Genomic DNA, 23542 nt, shown 5'->3' on the forward strand with positions numbered 1-23542 from the left:
AGGACACATCCCAGTCATTAATGTTGCAGCAGGTGTTGTCCACTGTTGCTTTTTTAATCCTGTGTGGTGTTTCTAGTGGAACACAACTGATGCAGAATCTAAAATGGGTTGTGAAATTTAATGACGAGATGCGTATGGTTGGATTTTAGTGCCTTCTGTTGCCTATTTGACATCCTTTCCTGTAAGTTTGGTGACGCCGGTAGAGGCAGACTAATCCTGTCTTCTGTCGGCTGATGATGTTGTCAAAGATTTTTTAGTTTGGTTAGTGCTTTAAATCTAACAAGACCATAGGCATGTCAGATCACTGCGTACAATCACACAGTTTGTGTTATATGTCCCCAGGTCATCACCACCGTTAGTCACTCTTTTCAGTCAAAAATCCTGAATAACAGAGGGGTTTGTTATTCGTGCTGTGACAGCCAAGGTTAAAGGCACAGTGTTTACAGGTGGTCTGTCTGTCATTCTTCCATCAGGACCATCCCTGTGAATGCATCTCTAATCTCTACTGCATCTCCTGCTCGTTGAGTGGAAGCATAAATATCAAACATGTTTGATACGTATGCCTGCAGGTTGGACTGCCTCATACAGAAAAGCCACAATAACCACTGAGAGAGAGAGCAGACCGGAGCAGAACACGCATCAGGACTCAAGCTGAGGAAGTCAATTAAGGTCGGGTTAGGGTTAGTCTGTCTAAACTCAAGGCCAGTAATTAGTGGACCATGGTCTGGGTTCAGACCCAGGTGCCATCCTATACAGACCCATGCCCTCCTGTTCTTTCCTTCTGACAAGCACAGCAGTTTTGACCTGTGCAGCTTTTTGGCATTTAGAGCAATCTACTTTCACCTTTTCTTGTCTTTAAGGTACACTGCCCATAAAAGTTGGATGTTTGACCCTTTTATTCAATATAATTTGACTCTTTCTATAAAGTGTTGTCAATTAAATAAAGATAGGTAATGCAAATAAGGGACATTAATATTCACCCTTTCCAAGTCAATATTTAGTAGAGTCACCCTCGTCTGCAATCACAGCACTGAGTCTGTGAGGATACGTCTCAGTCAGGCTTGCACATCTGGACACTGCAATTTTACTCCATTCTTCTTTGCTAACCTGCTCTGACAGGCTGCACAGGGATCAGACTTGAACAGACCTTTTCAAGTCCAGCCACAAATTCTCTGTTGGACTGAGGTCTGGGATTTGACACCCCTTGTTGTCTTTAAACCATTTCTGTGTAGCTTTCGCTGTATGCTTTGCGTCATTGTCTTGCTTGAAAATAAATCTTTTGCAGACTGAATAAGATTGTCCTCCAGGATTTTCCTATATTTTTGCTGCATTCATTTTTACCCTCTACCTTTACAAGCCTTCCAGGGCCGGCTGCTAAGAAGCATCCCCACAGCATGATGCTGCCACCACCGTGCTTCACAGTGGGGATGGTGTCCACCAATCAAAGTCTTGTCTGATGCCAAAAATCATCATTTTGGTTTTGTCAGGTCAAAGAACTTCCACTTGACCATGGAGTCTCCCACATGCCTTTAGGTGAACGCTAGTCGAGATTTAATCTGACTTTTCTTCAACAGTGTCTTTCTCTTTGCCACTCTCCCGTAAAGCTTTGACTGGTGAAGAACCCGGCCAACAGTTGTTGTCTGCAGAGTCTCTCCTATCTCATCTGCTGAAGCTTGGAACTCTTTCAGAGTAGTTATAGGTGTCATGGTGGCCTCCCTCACTAGTCTCCCTCTTGCACGCTCACATAGTTTGTGAGGACGGCCTGATCTAGGTAGATTTACACATGTGCCGTATTCTTTCTATTTCTGTATGATGGATTTAACTAATCCAGGGGAATTTTCCATAACTTGGGAATTTTCCCCCTGACTTAAACTTTTCAATAACTTTTTCTCTGAGTTCTTTGGAGTGTTCTTGTGTCTTCATGGTGTAATGGTAGCAAGGAATACTGATTAACCAGTGAGTGGACCTTCCAGGGATACATTCACTGCACTCAGGTGATCCACATTTCACAAATTGTGAGACTACTAGCACCAGTCGGCTGGACTGCTGTTGAAATAGGTCAGTCACTTTAAAGGGGGTGAATATTTATGAAATCACTTTTTTAAAATTACATATTTTTATTTAATCAACATTACTTTGTAGAAGTCTGTTTTCACTTTGACATTAACTTCCACATTTTTTGTATTTTTTTTGTCCAAATAGCCAAATCAATCTGACAATGATTGATTTATAAAATCAATAAAAGGTAAATATTAAATAGAGTTAATAGTTTTTAAGGACTGTACTTTTGTCAGTAAACTAATTCTTGTTTTCCTTTTAAAGCTCTGGTGTATCCTTCCTGAAACCAAACTTGCCTCAAACTTTCAGAAACTTCCTTAAATGTAAAATCCTGATTCTGATTCCCTCTCGGTCCTGTTCCCCAATCCTCCCCTCGCTCCACCCCACAGCCTCCATCCACCAGCTGTCAGACAGGCGTGCAGGCCTCAGCGGAGACGGACAGACAGATGGATGGAGAGCAAGAGGGAGGAGGCAAGGGATGGATGGAAGGAAGGAGGAGAGGGAGAGGTGTGACCCACATAGCAGAGCCTGGAGTATTTATAGAAGACAGTGTCCTAATTGGCAAGCCGCTGGGAGAGCAACAGCACTGCACTGGTACCCTACTCCTTGTCCTTCACCTCCTCAACCCTCCTCTCTCTTTGTCTTTTGCCTTCTCCTTGCCACTGTGTCCTCCATCACCTCTCAGAAGTTGTCTTTTTGAAGGCTTTGCTGCTGTTTTTGGTGCTTTATGTTCCTTTTTCCACTTCAGTGAACTACAGCTCATCCTCAAACTTCCACCTCTTACTATTCCCTCTCTTCTGGGTCTGTACACTCTCACACTGCCCTTTAGTTTCTCCTCTGTCTTCATCCTCTCTCTTTCACCTCCAACTTCTCATCCTAGCCCTCTTGTCTTATTTCCTTCATCTGTTGTTTTAATTGGCTATGACCATTGGCTGTTGTGTCCTTTCCTTCTCAGACTCAGGTGTTATGATCAATAATAGCCATCAGAGCAAAGATGTGACGCAGAAAAAGCCCCCTCTGGTTTAAAGAGTGGAGAGAACAGACTGAAAACACTCTGGCCTCAAAAGTGAAGCTGACTTATTTCTTACAGCAGGGGAGATTTTACTAGTTACAATAAAGTGAGGAGAAGTAAGCAAATAAATAATGAACTGGACAGACTATTTCACATTTCTCTAATATTTTCACATTTAAAGCTCATTGTTTCACAGATTGCTCTCATATTTTGACCTTAAAAACTCATGATTTCACATTTAATCTCATATTTTCCCCTTTAAAACTCATTATTTCACACTCTTTTTCATATTTTGACATTTAAAAGTAATAATTTCCAATTTTATCTCATATTTTGACCTTTTAAACTCCTAATTTGAATTTTTATCCCATATTCTGAACTTTTAACTCATTATTTCTTTTATTTAGTTCATATTTGACCTTTGAAAGTCATAATTTTGAATTTATCTTATATTTTCTACCTTTTAAACTCAGTATTTCAAATATGATCTCATATTTTAACCTTTAAAACTCATTTTTTAACATTTCATCTCATCCCTTACCTTTAAAATGCATTCCTTTGAATTTTATCTCATATTTTGACTGAGAAACTCTCATTATTTTCAGTTTTATCTCATGTTATTTGCTTAAATGCTCTCTTGGTTGGGCCTAAACCCAGAATGTGACTCCCTGCTGTGATTGAGTTTGACTCCCCTGGTCTAGGTGATGACCAAAGCCTACAGCCTAGACCTAGAGCCAGTATGAAATTACAACACTGATGCTGAGTGGTGAAATTAACAATAATGAAAGATAACTCAGTGGTGGTTGGTGGAAATGATCTTCACTCATAGAAAACAATGGTGTAACTGATCATGGAGAACACACCGCTGACAGCAAACAGTCGCTAAAATCCTCTGCTTCTTTTCATCCTTCCTGGTATCCCAGCTCTCAGAACTGTCACCATGACAGCCACATTATAGAGGACTTTACACCTGCTAGGATGTAGGAGTTAGGTGTAATATCTGATTTATAGCTTAAGCCTTGTTGAAACTATCTCAGCTGGTGCAGCACCTTAAATGTTAGTAGGACGTAAACTCCATCACGAGGAAGAACTTATACTCAGACTAGGCTTTTTTTGAACTGATGTATGAACCTTGCTGGCAGCAGAACTGACACACTGTATGAATGATAGTTTATAGTTGTTATCAAGTGCTTCCAAAATGTGGCCCAATACCTCTGGGTTTTCAGCATCCACTGTGTTGACCTACAACCTGGAAGGCAGCCATGTGATGTTTTATGACATTTGAAAAAATGGGAATTAAAAATATGGTGCAGATACTGTCTGTGACTACACTTAAATGCATGTGCTGGCATGGAAATTTATAAAGTTATTTTAAAATCACAGCAACAAAGACGTGGTGAGCTAAAACAAGCCTCGCAAAGTAGGAAATGCCAGATGTGTAGATGATTATGAGCCGTACATTTCTGGAATATGGATGACTAAAAATATGTAGACTCACGTAGGAAGTACTCTGAAGCGTCCGCCTCATAGTCGGCGTCCTCGGGGAAGTGATCTATCTGCTTACACATGCCTTTAAACGAACCTGCGAGAGAAAGGAAGAAAAAGGGTCAGAAAAGAGAGGATTCACAGGTCAGAAAGGCCAGAATCCCAAACCTACTAAAGGCTGTGACGGCTCATTCTGACTGCTGGCTTATCACTCTGTTATCTCTGATGTTAGATACCTGATACAGAAACACATTTACTGAGCTGGGATACCTTTTAAAACATGATGATGTTTATACTATCAGTTTTGTAAGTAACAAAGCTTTATAAAGTCAGAGCACAGCAAAAACAGCATTGTAACTTCTGATTCGGCAAATTTAAACATACCAACAGTCAAAAAGATACTTATGGTGTATGGTGTACAACTCCAATTACAGAAAAAAATGGGACAATGTGTAAAATCTAAATAAAGTCAGAATACAATTGTCAACAGATACATGTTTAACTTCATGAGGGAAACAAAAAAGTTAGTTAAAAAAAGACCCTCAATATGTTTAGAACTAAAATGAACTTTCTTCTATCCATTCTTGTTTTTATATTGTCACGATTCCAACACTCCTCCTTTTTCTGGGCTTAGACTGGCAAAAATGAGAGATACTCTGAAAGTTACTTCAAATTTTATTGATTTATTTATTTTAAATTATCATTCTACTTCTCACAAGTTTAGTTTTCTTCAGTTTGGTGTACTTTAAAACTGTATAATCCACTTAATAGCCTACAACAAATCACAGTGAAACATGAACAATTTCAACTATAACATTAACAATGTGTGTGTTTTTTTGTGTACAACTACATTAAGATTATAAATGGACCAAAAGGAGACAAGAGAAAAACTGTCAAGGCGCCTTCACAAAGTGTTAAATCTGCAGTCTGGACGTGGAGGCGTCAACATCTCCTGCTCTGACTGCGGCTGAGAGGGCCTGTTGCAGGAAGACTGAGCTGCCTGTGAGTGCTTTGGGACGTGGAGGGGCAGTGCAGCAGTGCATTAAAAACAGGCATGATTCTGTACTGGAAATCACTGCATGGGCTCAGGAGCACTTTAAGAAATCACTGTCTGTCAACACAGTTCAAAGGCAAAATGTAAAACTGTTCTGCAGTTAGATGAATCAAACTTTGAAACTCTTGTTGGAAACCAGAGATGGGACCATCCAACTTGTTACCAGCTCACTGTTCTAAAGCCTGCATCTCTGATGGTATGGGGTTACATTAATGCCTGTGGCGTGGGCAGCTTACACATCTGGAAAGAAACTATCAGTGCTGGAATGTAGATAGAGATTTCAGAGCAACATGTACCGCCATCCAGACAATGTTTCTTTTGGGAAAGGCCTTGACTATTCCAGCAAGATAATGCTAAAGCACACCGCATCCATTACAACAGCATGGCTTCACAGTAGAAGAGTCCAGGTCTGCAATACAGGCCAGAATGTTTTTTCTCATCTCACCTCATTTGCCAAGCATTTACAGACTGTTGGTTAAACATGGCCCTGTCCCTACTTTTTTAAAAATGTTTAAATGTTAATGGTGGTGACAAAAAAAACATGGAAGGTTGGGCAGGAGGTAAACAGAGAAAGTAGTTCAACAAAAGGGGTTAAAGAACGAGGGTGAAAAAAGCGAAACTAAAAAAAAGGCGAAGAAACAAGTAACAAAAGGTTAGCAAAACACAGAAGACAAAGGAAACAAGGAGGGAAAACAAAGGAACTGAGGAGAGAAAACAACAGCTTTGAAGGAAACACATCACAGAAAGTGTCAGACAGAGGGAGAAGATGGGGAGTTTAATCCGAACGCCTCAGCAGAACAGGCGGGAGGGGTGAGGAGGAGGAAGGAGGAGAGAGAGTGAGCGAAATGCAAATGAAAGAGAGGAAGAAAGGAGAGCTGATAGTGCCGCTCATTAAGAAGAATTGTGTTTAGCTTGGTTCTGCTCCAGTGGTAATTGTATGCCCTCCCAAACCACTGCAATTAAATGGGCCCTTGTTAATTGCCGATTGAAGGACGAAAGACTAGCGCCCGGCTTTCAAATGGGCATCAGTTACACACGCATAAACACACTCGCACAGTACGTCTCACACTCTCACACAGGCACAAGCACACTCCTGTACTGTAGCATCAGCCCTATTGTCTGTTTCACTCACCACCGTGCAGCAAAGTTTGATCATGACCGCAGAGAAAAAGACCAATTTTACACCAAAGCCCTACACATGAAAGTACAGAGAAAGATCCATGACAAGCCTCCTCTGTGAGCTTTTCTTATTTACATAACTTTAATACACCTCAGCAAACACTCAGACGAACAAAGTGTTTTTCTTCAGGTAGACTTTGATAGATACATTAAAGATATTTCACATGGAAGCGGCTCGGAAACCTTTCAGCGCGCTGCAAAAAGCTTTCATCATTTAGGATAATTTCAGTGAGCAGAGCCGCGTGTTGAAATTGTGCTTCCTGAGAGGACTGTGATAAACAACAGAACAGCATTTTTCATGGGAAAATAGCCTCAAATTCAAACTATTTGTTGTGCAAATGTGAGGGATGTTACTGGGTTAAAATGGACCTGAATAATGCTGCGTTCTCGAGAGGCTTTCAGTGAAACAGAGACTTGATGATTGGAGGTCTCTCAGGTGATGCTGCATCACCTCTGGTAGACACAAAGAGAGAGATTAGCATTTTAAAAGCACAGAGTCATCAGTTTTAAGACATTGCACCATGACTTACTGTAATGAAGGACTTAGAAAGACTTTAGTGCAAGCAGTAGTCACAAAGATGGCTGAGGCTGGTGTAAACATACACTAAATCAAGAAATTATTGATGATGTAAAGGATTATTTCCTGTTGCATGCCTCGTTCTCAGCTGTATAGTAAACTTATTATATGCTGGTTTTAACAAATTTTGGACATTTGCCTACTTTTAAAGGAGTTCTCTCTAGAAGACCCTGTTTGCATTGGCGATGCATTCTGGGCATTTGGATAAAAAGTGACTGCACTTTAGTACGCCCACCCAGACATGATTTTCATGACTCTCTTTTTTTGTAGGGTCTTGGGCAGAAGAACTCCACTCCTATATATGTCTGTCAGAGTCAGTGCATGACGTCTTTCAGTGTTACAGCTTGATTGTTCTAATTTTGCATGTTAACAAGTAGGCGCTTTCAGACAGGCATCATGAGCGTCTCATGTGCCTGATGTGTCTCATGCATTGGCTCAGGATGTTTGAGGGGCAGCGGTGAAGATGATATAAAGGACACCTGCTGTGTGCAGCAGGGCACCCTCATTCATAAATGTCCTCAAGCATTTATAATAAAAGAGTTAGAAATCCTGGTTAAAATTTAAACATTTAATTAGGATTATACCGACTACACCTCTGTAAAAACAGACAACCTTTTAATCATTGATTAAATAAAGATATACAAGTGTACAGTGTCCATTTTAGGACATCCTCAGGTCTCGGAGTGAGGTGTCAGGTGTCATATGAAAAAGCATCTGGTCTCAGGAAAAAAAGCATCAGAGATAAAGGCGTCAGGTCTCGGGAAACACTTTTTTTCCCTGAGACTTGATGCCTTTTTTCCTGGGACCTTTTTTCCTGAGACCTGACATCTCTTTTCCTGAGACCTGATGCCTTTTTCCTGTGACCTGACACCTTTATTCCTTATGCCTATTTTCCTGTGAGATTACGCCTTTTTTTCCTGAGACCAGATGCCTTTTTTTCTGTGACCTGACACATTTTTTCCCTGACACATTTTTTCAAGAGACCTGACGCCTTTTTTCCTGACACCTTTTTCCTGAGACCTGACACCTTTTTTCCTGACGCCCTTTTCCGTGAAACCTTTTTTCCTGACGCCTTTTTTCTGACACCTTTTCTCCTGACACCTGGCGCTTTTTCATATGACGCCTCAGTCCGAAACGTGAGGATGACCTAAAACTTACCCTGTACAAGGGGGGATGTCAATGGAAACAAACTGTACACCAAGCTAGCTCCTCATTGCATTGTTTCCACTGCTGTACATGTGGTTTTATTGTATAAAAGGACTCCCTGCCTACCAAAAGACAATCCTGAAGGGCACTTTATCATTTATTATCCAGCAGAAAGACAGCATGGAGTGCAATTCATCATATATTGTCGATTTAGAGCAGGGCTGTCCAAACCTTTTCCTTAAGGGGCCACATACAGAAATATATGGAATGGTGAAATATAAGGATGGTGGGTCCATAAGGTGGGTCCACTTCGCAGGCACTTGTCAAATTTCTGTCCACTTAAAGCACACTTCGGCAAACTTTGGTCATTCAGAGTTCACCACAAAGGGCAATTTATTAATTCAGTTTATAAACACAGCATCACATCATGACCTTGCAAAACAGATCCACATTTTAAAGCTCCTGTCCACAGTGCTTGAACCAAACAGAGTCCTGACCAATCTGGGTCATGTGAGGAGAACAAGGCAGTAGTTATGGGTGGGGTTTAGTTGCACTGTGAGCCAATAGCAATGGCTACCTCTAGTCTAGCAGTTATGAGCCAGATGTGGGCATGGTCTAGCCGCAGTGCAATTCACAGCATAATAATGGATATTAAACTTGTGCAACTAGCTATCAGTGATTTGCTGAGCTGAACTGCAGGCAACAGCATCAGACAGCTTGATTTTAGCAGCAACAGTCTGGTTCAGACAGCTGCAACCATTGCCAGCAACTTTCTAAAGCAGTCTTTTTGCATCACAGAGAGTCTGATGGGTCTGATTATGGGATGCATTGCTTCTTCCCTCCCAAGAAAAGTGATGCAAGCAGCCCCAACTTTGCTCCAAATCAAATGCCTTACAGTGAAGAGTTTTCAGGTATCTGGTTGGCTTCATTCCAGGATTAAAAAAGCTGATTTAAGGATTTTCTGAAATATCAATGGAGGATTTGAACAGGGAAATTTACTACTAGAACCAGAGCTGTGGGCACTCACAATTGAGCTCTATTGTACTGCAGCTTTTTGACACCCTGCTAAGAATACAAGCATCTAACTCACATGAAGCTACAGCATCACCAAACATTCAAAATGGTGTCTGTTGTGGTTGCTAGGAGATGCAGAAAGTAGAAGATACAGTAAAAACACTGCAGTATCATCACCCGGTCCACTTCAATAATAACAGTAATAATAATGAAACCTCTTTGTGTCAGTGTTTGGTTTTCAGCTTTAATTTAACGCTCGTCCTCTCATGAAGACGTCAAACAGTTCACACAGTCGCTGACGAACAGAAACTCCCCTCTCTCTCTTTCACACTCTCCCTCCAACACATGCCCACCCACGCTGCAGCACAAGCACATGGATTCTGGAATTGCATTTTCCCTTCCTCCTCGCTCCTGTCGCTCCCTCGCACAGCTCTCCCTCTCTCTCTCTCTCTCTCTCTATCTGTCTCTCACATGTGTGGTTACCCTGAGGACCAGATTCCCATTTGAACTGAGCTGGCAGCTTTTCCCCTTCCTCTTCCCCTCTCCTCTCTCTCTCTCTTTTCTTTATTCCCTCTGCAATTCAAATCAAGAGCACACTTTATTGTCTCGACAGGGATGAAACCTGTGCAGCCTGAGCAGAGCATTATGTCATCATCTGAGATCCACTGATGATATTGACTTTAACAGATGGCCAGAAACCAAAACACTTCAAATGGAATGAGTTTCAGCATGCTGTTTTTACTCATTTATGAGCCTCAGAAAGCTTCAGTCAGGAGGGTTTTACATACAGGGCTAGTTATCAGAGCGCTGTTAACCTAAGAACAAACAGTCTGAATGCTCTCTCTTGTCAATCATGGCTGTGATTGCTATTTCATGGAGATTCATTTGTAACATCTCAATATTTATAGTTAATCAGTCCCGACAGATATCTTCACAAATATCTAATCAGCCAATCACATAACAGCAACCAGTGCTTTCAGGCATGTAGCACAGGGGGGAAAAGGGCTACTGATTAACTGCGCCCACAGGGAGGGGCCCTTAAGAAGCCTGCAATGAAAAGTGTATTTTGATTTATTTTTCTGAGTAATTAGTGACATTATTAAATCAAAAGTGAAAAAAGCAGTAATCCTAAATGCCACTCTTTGACGCTTTTTGTCCATTTAAGTGACTTTTCACTCATTTTTTGCCACGTTTTTGCCACTTCGGGACCATTTTTGCCACCGTTAACTCATTTTTTGGTCAATTCCCACCCATTTTTGCCCTTTTATGCTACTTTTTCTTCCCATTTTTGCCACTTTTTCTCTTAGTGTTTGCTGCTTTTAGCCCATTTTTGCTACCTTTAACCTATCTTAATTGCCACTTGTCACCACTTAGATTGTGGCTCTTGCAAATGCATTTTTCAGCAATTTGGCTCTTTGGCTTGAGCAGGGTTGAGTAACACTAGACTAAATGAATTGGTCAACAGACTGAAATCTGCATTAAATAGAGTAAAATGCAATTCTGCTCCTCCCTTAAAAATGTCTAAATGGTATAGTCTGGTGCTGCGAAATATTGCAAGTAAATCGAATTTAACTGTAGTAAAAATGTTGCTTACAAATGGGGAAATTGTGTTCCAAAAATACATGAAAATGCATAGGTATTTGTAAAAAAGACTCAACATATGTTGCTTGTCTCACTGGTTAAGGGGGACCCTGTGTAAATTCTTTCTGGGGGCCCAATATCCCTAGTTATGCCCCTGCATGTAGACATCATCAAGACAATATGCAAAAGTTTAAATCAAGCTTCAGGATGGGATAGAAAGGTGCGTTAAGTGACTTTAAAGTGTCACGGGTGTTGGTGCCATAACAGCTGGTCTACTGATAAATTCCTGCACAACCATCTGTAGTAAAAGGCAGCATGTCCAGTGTGTCAGCTCTCTGGGCAGAAGAGAGTAACCAGACTACTCAAAGCTAACCATAACCTAACAAACACTCCTTACAACTGAGGTATGCAGACGAGCATCTCTGGACATCCAACACATCAAACCTTAAGCAGATTGGGTACAGCCACAGAAGACCGCTCCTGTCAGCTGAGAACAGGAAACTGAGGCTACATTTCACACTGGCCCACCAAACTTGGACAATAGAAGACTGGAAAAACATTGCCTGGTCTGATGAGTTTCTATTTCTGCTGCATCATTCAGCTGATAGGGTCATAATGTGGTGTAAAAACCATGAAAGCCTGGATCCTTCATGCCTTGTTTCAGCTGATCTAGAAGCTGCTAATTTAGCGTTGTTTTGTTGATGACGACTGTAACTGTGATGAGATAAAGTCATTGTTCAATTCTTGCCCTAAGCCTTAGATCAGCCCAATGTGCCCTGTGGTCCAGTACTAAGTCTTTCAAGGATCCCCAACCCTCCTCTCAAGCCTAGGTCGGGTCAGGCTTGAAGGACGTCAAAGACATCCTATCAGACATAGCTGCAAAATTTCATTATAGTTATTAGAGGGTTTTTTTTTTTGCCCTTTTTATTGTAACAACTCTTGAACAACTTCCTCACAAATTACAACACCAGGTATGGCTATAAAATAATGAGACTGCTCTTATGAAGATAAAACCACATGGTCCACAGTCACACTCGGTTATATATTAAAGGTTGTGTATTCACACACAACTGTTGTAAGTTTCCAATGAGCTGGTGGGGTCAGGCTGAAACTTTAGGGCCTAGTTTAAGCTCTAATACCAAGCCGGCCAAGAACATACGTTGCCCATACCTATAGGCCGAATCCACCAACTAATGCAAAAGATAAAAGAACAGAAAAAATCACAATGCTTGTGCAAAGGATGAAATGCATGCAAACTGCAGTCAAGCAGACTGCATCCAGGGTGTGCCTTTTTATTTGCATGTATATAGACCAGCACTTAACTAAACAGGCCGCAGGCAGTAACAGTAGCGCTATCCAGATCTGTGTATTAAATAGCCACAATCTCTCTCTCTGTCTTTCCACATAAATGATTGTGTGTGTTGTTAAGTAAACTTTTTTGTCACTACCATATCTGTCCCATTAGAGGCCTCTTAGTGATTACTGGCAATAAAATTATTATCAAGACTTGATTAATGAATGGTTGTTCAAAGTGATAGCTACAGGATATAGGCTTACACTGTATGGATGAAAGTATCTGGACACACCTGTTGATTATTGATTTCAGGTGTTTCATTTAGACTCATTGCCACAGTCGTATGGAATCAAACACTGAGCCATGCAGTCTCCATTTGCAAACATTTGAGCTCGATGACTTAAAGCGTGGTACTGTGATGGATGCCACTTTTATAATAAGACAATTTGTGAAAATTTCATTCCTAATAGATATTCAAGCCAACTGTAAATTCTATTATTAGAAAGCGGAAACATTTAGGAACAACAGCAACTCAGCCATATAGCAAAATAGAGCAGGGTCAACAACTGCAAGGTGCATGGTGTGTAAACATTTCTGAACTCCCACTGGCAGTAATGTAAGCACTAAAACTGTGTGGTGGGGGCTTCATGAATTGGTTTCCATAGCTGAGCAGCTGCATGCAAGCCTTACGTCCAATGCCAAGCATCAGATGGAGTGGTGGAAAGCACAACGACAGTGGACTGTGGAGCAGGGGAAAACATGGTCTGTGGAGTGATGAGTCAAGCTTCTCTGTTTGGCAGTCAGATGGGAGAGTCTGGCGAATGCCAGGAGAACGTTACCTGCCTGACTGTATTGAGGCAACTGTGAAGTTTCGTGGAGGAGAGACAATGGTATGTGGCTGATTGGGCTAGGCCCTTGATCTCCAGTGAAGGCCAGTCTTAATGCTTCAGCATGGCAAGATATTTTGGTCAATGCTATTCTTCCAACTTTGTGGCAAGGTAAGGGAAGGCCCTTTTCTATTCCAGCATGACTGTGCCTCAGTGGACTCTAAAGACATGGTTTGATGAGTTCAGTGTGAAAGAACTTGATTGACCCGCACAGATCCCTGACTTCAACCCCATCGAGCATCTTTGGGTAACAGAGATTTTGAGCCCAGCCTTCTGGTCCAACATCTGTGCTCCACCTCATAAAGGCACTACAGGATGAATGGGCACAAATTCCCACAAAAACACTTAAAAATCTTGTGAAAAGCCTTCCAAGAAGAGTGGAGGCTGTTAGACCTGCAAGAGGGGGGCCAACTCTATAAAACAGATTTGGATATAATGTCAATACAGTCCCTTGGTATAATGGCCAAATACTTTTGTCTGTGTAGATTATGTTTTCCAGCTTAAAGCCAGTGTTGGATGTGTTTTTGCAGAATAATTATGTAAGGTGCCACGGTACCAGATGTGTCTTTACTGTTTCAACAAAATAGCAAAAAGTCATGTTATATGTTAATTATCCACCTGCATAAACATTCATTATGGCTCCATTCTATCAGAGAGATATTTCCTGACTGGAGTTTGGATGCATGTCTCTGCACTTCATTTGTAAATTGTAGTTTTCTTTTTTTCCTGTCTGACACTCTCTCTTCTGTCATCATCATTTCCATTGTCATGTCATTTTGATCTCTGCACAAAGCCACTGATTGCAGCAGTACACCGCTTTCCACATTATTAAGCAAATGACATTTTTCTCTTATTTTCCTAAATATTAATGCATATGAAAGAGTATTTTTCAAGTCATCAGCCATTAGAGCATAATTCAAATGTTTTTTGAACAAACTTCATAATAATAACCGTTTTTTTTTTTTTTTTTAATAAAAACCCCAAAATGCGCTGTTCCACATTGTTAAGCAGGCCACAGGTTTCAAGCAATATGGGAAAGAAAAAGGATCTCTCTGCTGCCGAAAAGTGTCAAATAGTGTAATGTCTTGGATAAGGAATGACAACATTAGAAATTTCACAAAAAATTAAGTGTGATCATTGTACTGTAAAGAAATCTGTGGCTGATTCAGAGCACAGCTGGATTCGTGCAGATAAAGGCATAATGAGGAAGGTTTCTGACGCAGGTAGCTGTAATTTGGGCAGATTCTCTGAAAAATAGGGTGGAAAATGATGCAGACTGTGGGTACTAATTCTGTGCAAATCATGGTGCTATGGGTGTGATCTAGGGTTATCGTTTGGGTTTTTCCCATACTTGTGTTAAATTTTTATAAGGTGCTGTTACCTAAATGGTGTCTGAATCAATACTTTTTCAATGAAAAAAAGTCTGAAAGCTAAATGAAATCAGTCTTCGTATCTTTTTGAAGTGATGGGGATCTAAAGTACTGAAATTGGTCTTGTAATTCAGTATGATACATAGCAAGAGTGTTGGTACTGATACTATATATGGGTACTGGGTACTATTTTATCACTATTTAAACAGCACTGAGATCTGCTGTGTCAGCAGACTAATCATCGCCACCATCATTATCCCTATTTCTAAAAAGTCACCACTGCAAAGCCAATGCAAATAAAACTGCTAAATCCACTCATTCACAAATACAAAAGAATTAAAAGTTTGGAGATTAAATCTGTTTCTGATCCTTTCAAACAATGACTGCACAAGCCTGGATGGAAAGCAAATAGAGAAGAAAATAAAAGAGCAGTCTTTACTGACTAAACACTTATTATTTGAACAGTAATTAAGAAAGCAGACACAGAGCAGACTTTAATTTGCACATTTCCAAAGTAACAGATGCAAGTGTTGCATTGCTGATTTGGGGTTTAATACAGATGAAGACAGTCATGGGAAAGGAATCAGAAAAGTAGGCAATTATCACAAAAACAGAGAAAGTGTGGAGAACAGCTTGAGTTTGAATTTCAGAGTCATGCCAGTGAGCTGTAACTGCAATCAAAAGTAACTCTTGCATGTTTTCTGCAGCGACATCAAACAGAAGCAGCCTGAACCTCTGTAGGACTTATAAAAAATCCACGTCTGACAGACTCCCTGCCCTCCGCCCTCCTCTCGCTGTCGTCATAATGAGGTGTCGCTCTCCTAAATTGCTCCTGTTGAATTAAACATCCTGCTTAAACATGGAACAGATACTATTATTCCAAGAACAACCTGCACCTCAGGGGTCAGGACGGCTCCGTCACCCACTTATCCTCACAGCGAGAGGGGCCGCCGTGACACTCGGCAGATGATTTATACCAATAAAGCCAGACCTCAGAGACCCCCTCCTGCTGTCATGAGCCAATCAGAGCCCTGCTTGTAGGCTGACCTCATGGCTGTTAAAGATAAGTTAATGTAGTGTGATGAAACACTGGCAGACATCCTGTTATGAAGTATTAACATCCTAACCCACTGCAGAATCTGTGAGTGAGAGAGAGAGAGAGAGAGAGAGAGAGAGCGGGAAATGTAAAGTACAAACGCCCTCCTCTGAACCGGCTCACTGTGTTATGCAAATACTTGGCATCTTTATTCTTTATGCTAATTATGGCTCAGTCTTTGTGTTTGCTAAAATGCCAGTAAAGTAGTCCCTCAGTTGATGAAGGTGGATGAACATCACACACCTTAAAGGTGATGGGGTGCACAGCAAAGGCGGCTATCATCAGCTCACTTCAGTGCATGAAAATGTCATCTGAAGAAAACAGTTTTTCTATTTATGCCACTGTTTCATGCAGGAGAGGGTTTTCTGATGAGTAATGCTTCTTTCTTTAACCTCCTTTCTTTAGTTGCAAACTTAATTAACATAAATACAAAACAAACAAAGGGAAGTTTTACAAAGTTGAAGAAATGTCCAGGAAAGTTCCCTAAATAGAAACAGAAGCTATGGGGTTGTTTTAATTGCTATTTAATCACCCAGTATCAGAAAGATTTTGGTCCTTTTAATGCCCTAAATCAGCAGTAAGTGAGGCAGAGACTTTATGTTTCTGGGTTGTCATCCATCCCTTGTCTGTCCATCGGTATGTCCGGGTCTTGTGAACATAACATCAAAAAAAAAACCTTGGCATGAATCTCACTTAGACCTAATAATGACCTGATTGGATTTTAGAAGTAAAAGGCATAGGAACACAATACAATAAACACTTTGAGGAATGATCTTTAAACATTGCACATGTTCACTGTGACTCAAGGATAACATGATAAGCTGTAATGTGTCAAATGTAAAGATTATTGGGCTTTATATTCATCCCTTGACTGAATATCCAATGCAGGGAGTCAGGACACTCCCTTCAGATTTTACACTAATGTTCAATCCCACGTGAGGATGATCTGATAAGATTTTGAAATTAAAAGATCAGACATAAAGGACTTCATGTTCACCCACTGCTTGTGAATGTGATATCAAGAGAAACCTTTATGATGTTGTTCAGACTTTGGACAAATTAGCACTTTGACTTGAGGAGAAGCTAGGGCTGGGTGATATGGCCTAAAATTATTATTACTGTATTTTTGGCTTTTTCAGTAATGGTATAATAGCGTCATAAATATAACATAACAACACAACACAACATAACAACACAACACAACACAAAATAACAAACATAACAAAAACATAACATAACATAGCATAACACAACATATCATAACAAAACACAAAATAACATTACATAACATAACCTTACATAACTTAACAACACAAGACAACACAACATAACACAACACAACACAACACAACATTACATAACATAACCTTACATACTTAACAACATAAGACAACACAACATAACATAGCATAACATCACATAACACAAACCAACACTACACGACATAACACAAAACAACATAATATAGCATAACATAACATAACATAACACAATACAACACAAAACAACATGACGTAACAACACAACATCACATAACATAACAAACACAACATACTATAACATAATACAACATAACATAACATTACACAATTTAACATGACATAAAACAACGTAACATAACACAAAATAACACAAAGTAACATGATATTACACAATTCTAGATCACACGACTTAGTGTAACATAATAAAACATAACATGACGTAATGCAATGTAATGTTAAGTGTTACAACCCCAACATGCCTTAGTATTGTCTGGAATTTTTCTCATTAAGCTTGTGAAACATCAACGCTGTGGTGCACAGTCAAGCTCTTAACATTCTTTTCTTCAGGTCAGCCTGGGCTGTAAGAATAAGTGTGCTGCAGTTATGTCACATCTAAAGACTTATGGGTCCACAAAGGCAAAAGAAAAAACTTAATGGAAATTAAAACTCAAAAATTTTTATGTGTGTTACACAGTAAACAACAATGACTGAAACTGTTTATCTGAAACTGTTTATCTAAAAATTTGTTCTTCCATCACTTGGGAATCAAAAAATGAAAAAATATTCTGACAGAACTGACAGGTTGGCTGTTTTTGTACTGTTTCTCAAAGCTGTTCCTGTCTGCAGGGGCACAGGCGGCCACATCACAGGCTCTCTGTCTCTCTTTCTCTCGATTATGAGCTATTCAGGAGTCTCCTCCAAGATCTAAGTGCAAAGACAAATGCAGTCTGACAAAGCATGAGACAACGATGGACCGCCCACTACTAGGATGAGCTTGCAAGGTTTAAGAACCCAAGGTTGAGGTTATTGGGCCTCAGGCTCATGAGGCTTTCTTCCTGCCACAAAAAGGACCATAGCTCTCCTTCTTGACCCACCACTGTCCAAAAATTGTGTCTCTAGATGGATGTTTTATAACTACAAGGTGGAATTTTCAGATGTTATGGTGCTGCACCAGGAAGATTTGTTCCAATGAAGTCCTTGTATACGGTGTTTTCTCTTATGATATACTTTTATCATCTAAGGGGCTGCTTACACTGGAGCTCATAGAAAAAAAGGAACCGTGAGCTTCAGGAATGAGTATTTTTAGACTGTGATGGCGCTCAGGATTCATCAGGAACATGACTGCTCCATGTATTTTTATGCACCCAGGATCAAATCTCTGAAACAAAAGATAGATTTGGCTTCAAGAGGCAGAGAACAATTGCCGTCAAAGCTTTCACTTCATTTAACGACTTCATAGCAAGCTGTATTTCATTTTAATCTTTGAACCCGGACAGCTGAATTCATTTCCGCACAATTTCAGAACACATTCGACAATAGAAAGAGCCATTAAAGATAATTGTAATAAATGTGGAATTAGATTCTCACCCTACTTGCACTGACTAATTTGGAGTAAGCAATTACTTTTCCTGTCTGCAGGCATGCACGTTTGTGTGTGTGCATACAACATCAATTACTCTGATGTGTAGTTGTGACAGAGAAAGGAAACTGCTGCTGCTGAATTAAAAAAACACTCTTTCCTTTGATTTTTTTTTTGACACAGAGAAATGGAGCAGTGTGTTGTTATGTGACACATAACAAGAAGCACTTAATGTGACAACAGCATAAATGGTTGGTTAATTATAATTTGGCAGGACATAAGCGCTGTGTTAGGGGGGCAACAGAGAGGCCAGGTAGTCAGAGAATACCACAGGACCAGGTCTTTAAATACAACAATAAAAAGATGCAAAATTTCACCCCAGACTGGTAGAATTAGCACTGCTTTACATGATCTTTTTTATATCATATAGTTATACATCAGCTCTCTTAAAAAACAGCAGCAGGTGCAGATTGTAGGAGAGCATCAGGACACTTCCTGGAGGCCTGAGGGTCTACTCAGCCTGTTGTTTAGCAGTCAGTGTGAACAGCAAGAATGAGTGAGTTGACCTCTCTAAATGCAAACATCATCATATGCAAGGTTGCTTTATTGTGCTTTGAGAGTTGCCGTAGTGTCTCAGCTACTGTCTGCAAAAAATGATGTCATAGCATCCTTTGTGACCCACATAGAAACCATCTACCTGCTGCTTCATAACTGACACTGGCAAAATTAACACCAGGTTAGACAGTCATAAGAAAAAAAAGAAGGAGAAGTGAGTGAGGGAATAAGGAAGTGAAGGGCCCTGACAGGCAAAACTAAAGGCTGCAAATTAAGTGATTCTTCCCCCTCCCCTTTAACCGGGCCAGAGTCATCTTGACTCATGCCAGAGACCACCTCTCAAAGTGGGCCTGGTTCATCTGTATTCCCACTGACCAAAATGAACTGGACTTTGGGCTGAAGTGGATCTGGAATCTAGCCATTAGTGTTGAAGCCACCTAAGTAGGTGGCCTACCTCAGAGAGACTGTGACAACTAACCCCAAAGAGACTGTGACAACCAATCCCAAAGACACTGTGACAACTAACCCCAAAAAGACTGTGACAACCAACCCTGAAGAGACTGTGAGAACCAACCCCAAAGAGACTGTGACAACTAACCCAAAGAGACTGTGACAACCAACCCTGAAGAGACTGTGAGAACCAACCCCAAAGAGACTGTGACAACTAACCCCAAAGAGACTGTGACAACTAACCCTGAAGAGACTGTGAGAACCAACCCCAAAGAAACTGTGACAACTAACCTCAAAGAGACTGTGAGAACCAAGCCTGAAGAGACTGTGACAACTAACCCCAAAGACACTGTGACGACCAACCCCAAGGAGACTGTGACAACTAACCCTGAAGAGACTGTAACAACCAACCCCAAGGAGACTGTGACAACCAACCCCAAAGAGACTGTGACAACCAACCCCAAATGGAAATTCTTGCTAGCATCAAGACTAACAACCACTGAACAACAAGATAGCTAGCCAACAACAATCTAAACTATAGCTTTTTTAATGATGTCAGTTGTTTTGGTATAAACATGCTTTGTAAAAGCCTAAAAGAAAAATACTTAAGAGCTCAGTGTTTACAATTTCACGTGAAAAACACAAAAAGTCCTCCTACCTCAAGTTTAACTCTTCAACTCAAGAGAAGACTATGTAGGTAAGCTTTGTTCCCAATTCTGGAAATTTCCATACCAAATTTTGAGATACAGTGCCCTCTGGTGGTGAGATACTTTAAGTGTGACAACCAACCTGTGTGACAACCAGCCCTGCTCTCTCCTAGGTTGGATAATTTTTGTGTTCATATAAACACACACCAGTCCATGAAAGTTAGATATTAATAGGACAAGAGTTTACTTCACTATCCACTTTAAGAGTAGTGGAAGAAAGGGAGATGAAAAGGAGAAAAGAAGTGAAAAAGAGAGAAAAGATCACATAAATTGGTTTTTAAAGGAATGTCCAAGAAAATGCTACCACAATAAAACAAGGTCTATGTTACAAATCTCAAAGGCAATCTGTATGTTGTATCAGGAGCAGAGTTGTGTGTGTGACTGTGAGTGCTGCAGTGTTGGTGGAAAAGTGAGTGAGAAAGAGAAGCTGGAGGTCTGGGTGTGCAAGCTGCCTTGTTGTCATGACAAGAGATGAGAAATAGCGATTGATAGAAGGAATTAGCAAGACGGACATCACGTTTAAGCAGTGTAGACATATGTAACTTGAAAAGATCATAGGAACTACAAACCAGCTCTTTGCAAAAGCTAGTGAGTCTAAAAAATTAGATTGAAATGCAACATCAGCTCTGACAGGAAGTGATTGGAAAAATTATTCTTAAAAGTAACTTCGACTGGATATCACCACCTTTGAGTTTAAATAGTTTGTTTTAAATGTTAAACGGGGTCAAACCAAATCAATGAAACTGCTGTAAACTAGAGCAAAGGAAACAAGCAGTCCGCAAAGTTTGGATCAAATCATGACACTGAGCTGAATAAAGCACTTCAGAACCCCCTACTGCAGCATGATTCATGAAATAATCAAGGAGAGCAAAGGTACACATGTAAAAGAAGACTAAAATTTACCCTGAACCCAATGCTACTTGCCTTTAAAACATGAATGACCTACTGCAGGGACACTGAACAAATGCACATAATGCAAGTCTTGCTGCAGCATTCCTCCATAATAATATAATTTGAGGAATACATGACTGCTTTAATGGCAACTTTCATGTCTAAAGGGGGTTGTAGTGAAATTGAAAGAGACATTTCAGTTGGAGCAATGCTTTAATGAAGACCCCAGTGTGTGAAATCTGCACAGGTCAGAGGAAATGTGAGTCATTAAACCTGGTAGACTCTCAAGATTGAAGCTCTCTACTAAAGGTATCAGAGTGTGTGCGTTTTATGAGTATTTTCTCCTCACTATTGGGCAGCTAGCTAACCTCCAAAATGTGATGTCTCTGTGTTTGTTCTTCCCTCGCTTTAGTCGTGCATTCGCTAAAGACTGTTGCTGATCTTTTTAAAACGAGCGCACATGAAAGAAGCCCGACTTTGTACTATGGCCACTCGGATCAGTGCTGTGTCATGTATAATGTAGGAGAATGTTAGAATCACTAATAATGTTGCTGCTCAGCTCCAATGATGCTTTCTTCCTCTCTGCACCCTGCACTAGGTCTCTCTTTACATGCTCTCCTACATCAGATCAGGACTGTAAAAGGTTGCTGCTGTGAGCAGACATTTCCACGTTATTCCCAACAGCTGGTATAAACCGAAACATGTTTTGGAGAAGAGTTTTAGAGCAGCACTGCAGTGATTCAGCGGTTGAAAGTAGGACTTGTACTGTGTCACCGGTGCGCAGCGCTCTCAGGACAAGGACTCAAACAACTTTTTGAGTGCATACGAGTCTGAAACAAGAGCTCCAGTTTTCAGGGCCCATTTAACAGCCTCACTGTTTCCTGAGGTGCAGGTACAGAATCCAAAACTGTGGAAGAAAATCAGCATTTTACAGACACTTGGCTCTGCATAACAACTCACACTATAGCAGCGGATAAAAGCCTGCATGCCCGATCCCTGCAAAATACTTCCTTCTGGTACAGAGCAAAATAAAGTGTTGAGTATATTTTGTATGGATAAGACAAAGCAGAAAACATGCATTTTTCCTGCATGGAGTCTGCACAACTTTTGACAGAGTAACAAATCTTTGCTTTTCTGCCTTTTCACATCCACGCCTGAAACATCCTTAATGCATAATGTAAAAGCACACCTGTCAGCTCAGTGGGTCAACTGTCAAATGGTCAAGGTTACAGTGGATGGACATTTTCATAAACCTCATGAAGAACTTCAGCATCAATACTTTATTTATTTATTTATTTTTTAAATATTTAATACTAAATATCATATCAAAGATTCCAAATTTGTGTGTCTTGGTCATGTACAGGAAAACAAATATCAAGGTTAATCACATGGTTTATGTATATTGAGGGCCACAGAGTGCCTCAGTGTTAACTTTTTTGTTCAGTATCTATTTATCCATGCAATTTATTTGAGATCAAATTGAACTTGATCACAATTGCAATTTCAGCTGAAATTGCATGGGGATGCTAAGAGCTGAATTGTGGAAAACTGCTGAAAATTGCCAAAAAGCACAAACATAGCTGAAAATAGCATAAAAATAGCATATAAGCATAAAATGGTATAAAGGTAGCTGAATATGGCATTCAGTGGCTAAAAAACGATACAAATAGCTGATGGTAGCCTAAAAAAGCTGAAAATAGCCATAAAATAGCAGAAAATAGCTTAAGAATCGCTGAAAGTAGCCTGAAAATAGCTGGAAATTACAGAAAAATAGCTGAAAATAGCCTAAAAGTATCTGAAAATGGCATTCAATGGCTGAAAAGCATAGAAATAGATGAAAATAGCATGAAAATAGCTGAAAATAGTGGAAAAGTAGCTGAAAATAGCATAAAACCGAAAAGTGCAAAACCTGATTTGTGAAGAAAGTGAAATCATTGCCCAAAATATAGAATTTAGTAAAAAAAAGAAAAAAAAGAAAAGAAAATAGAGGATTTAAAGAGCTGGCCCATCTGAAATAATGTTATTTTAGTTTTAGAAAAATGAAAAATAGTTTAAAAAGTATAAATAATATAAAAAAAGTATTATAAATAGCTAAAAAGAGCACAAGAAGCTGAAAAGTATGATAGTAGAATAGTGAAAATAGCACAAGAGATGAAAGTTCTTAAGAGTTGAAGAAAGTGCAGATTGGTGAAATTTTGCCATCTGTTTAACATTGTTAAACAAAGTTAAAAATTTCAAAAATTATAAAAGTTAGAAATGAGAAAAGTCATAGCAGTCGAATGACGAAGAAACTGAGTTTTTTAAAGTATAAAAGAGGAGATAGTGGACACGGAAGAAGAAAAATA

The 23542-nt window shown here is 40.0% G+C and overlaps 1 protein-coding gene across 1 annotated transcript in view; it reads right to left on the bottom strand.

The window, feature by feature from the left end:
• The window catches only part of LOC121508615 (voltage-dependent calcium channel gamma-2 subunit-like), a 124180-nt gene that overhangs the window by 30744 nt on the left and 69894 nt on the right, over nucleotides 1-23542 (bottom strand). The window contains exon 2 of the mRNA XM_041785589.1: nucleotides 4569-4652. Coding sequence (XP_041641523.1) covers nucleotides 4569-4652 — 84 coding nt within the window. The remainder of the gene's footprint in view (nucleotides 1-4568; nucleotides 4653-23542) is intronic.

Source organism: Cheilinus undulatus, linkage group 4 (genome assembly GCF_018320785.1).
Source record: "Cheilinus undulatus linkage group 4, ASM1832078v1, whole genome shotgun sequence".
NCBI classification, from domain to species: Eukaryota; Metazoa; Chordata; class Actinopteri; order Labriformes; family Labridae; genus Cheilinus; species Cheilinus undulatus.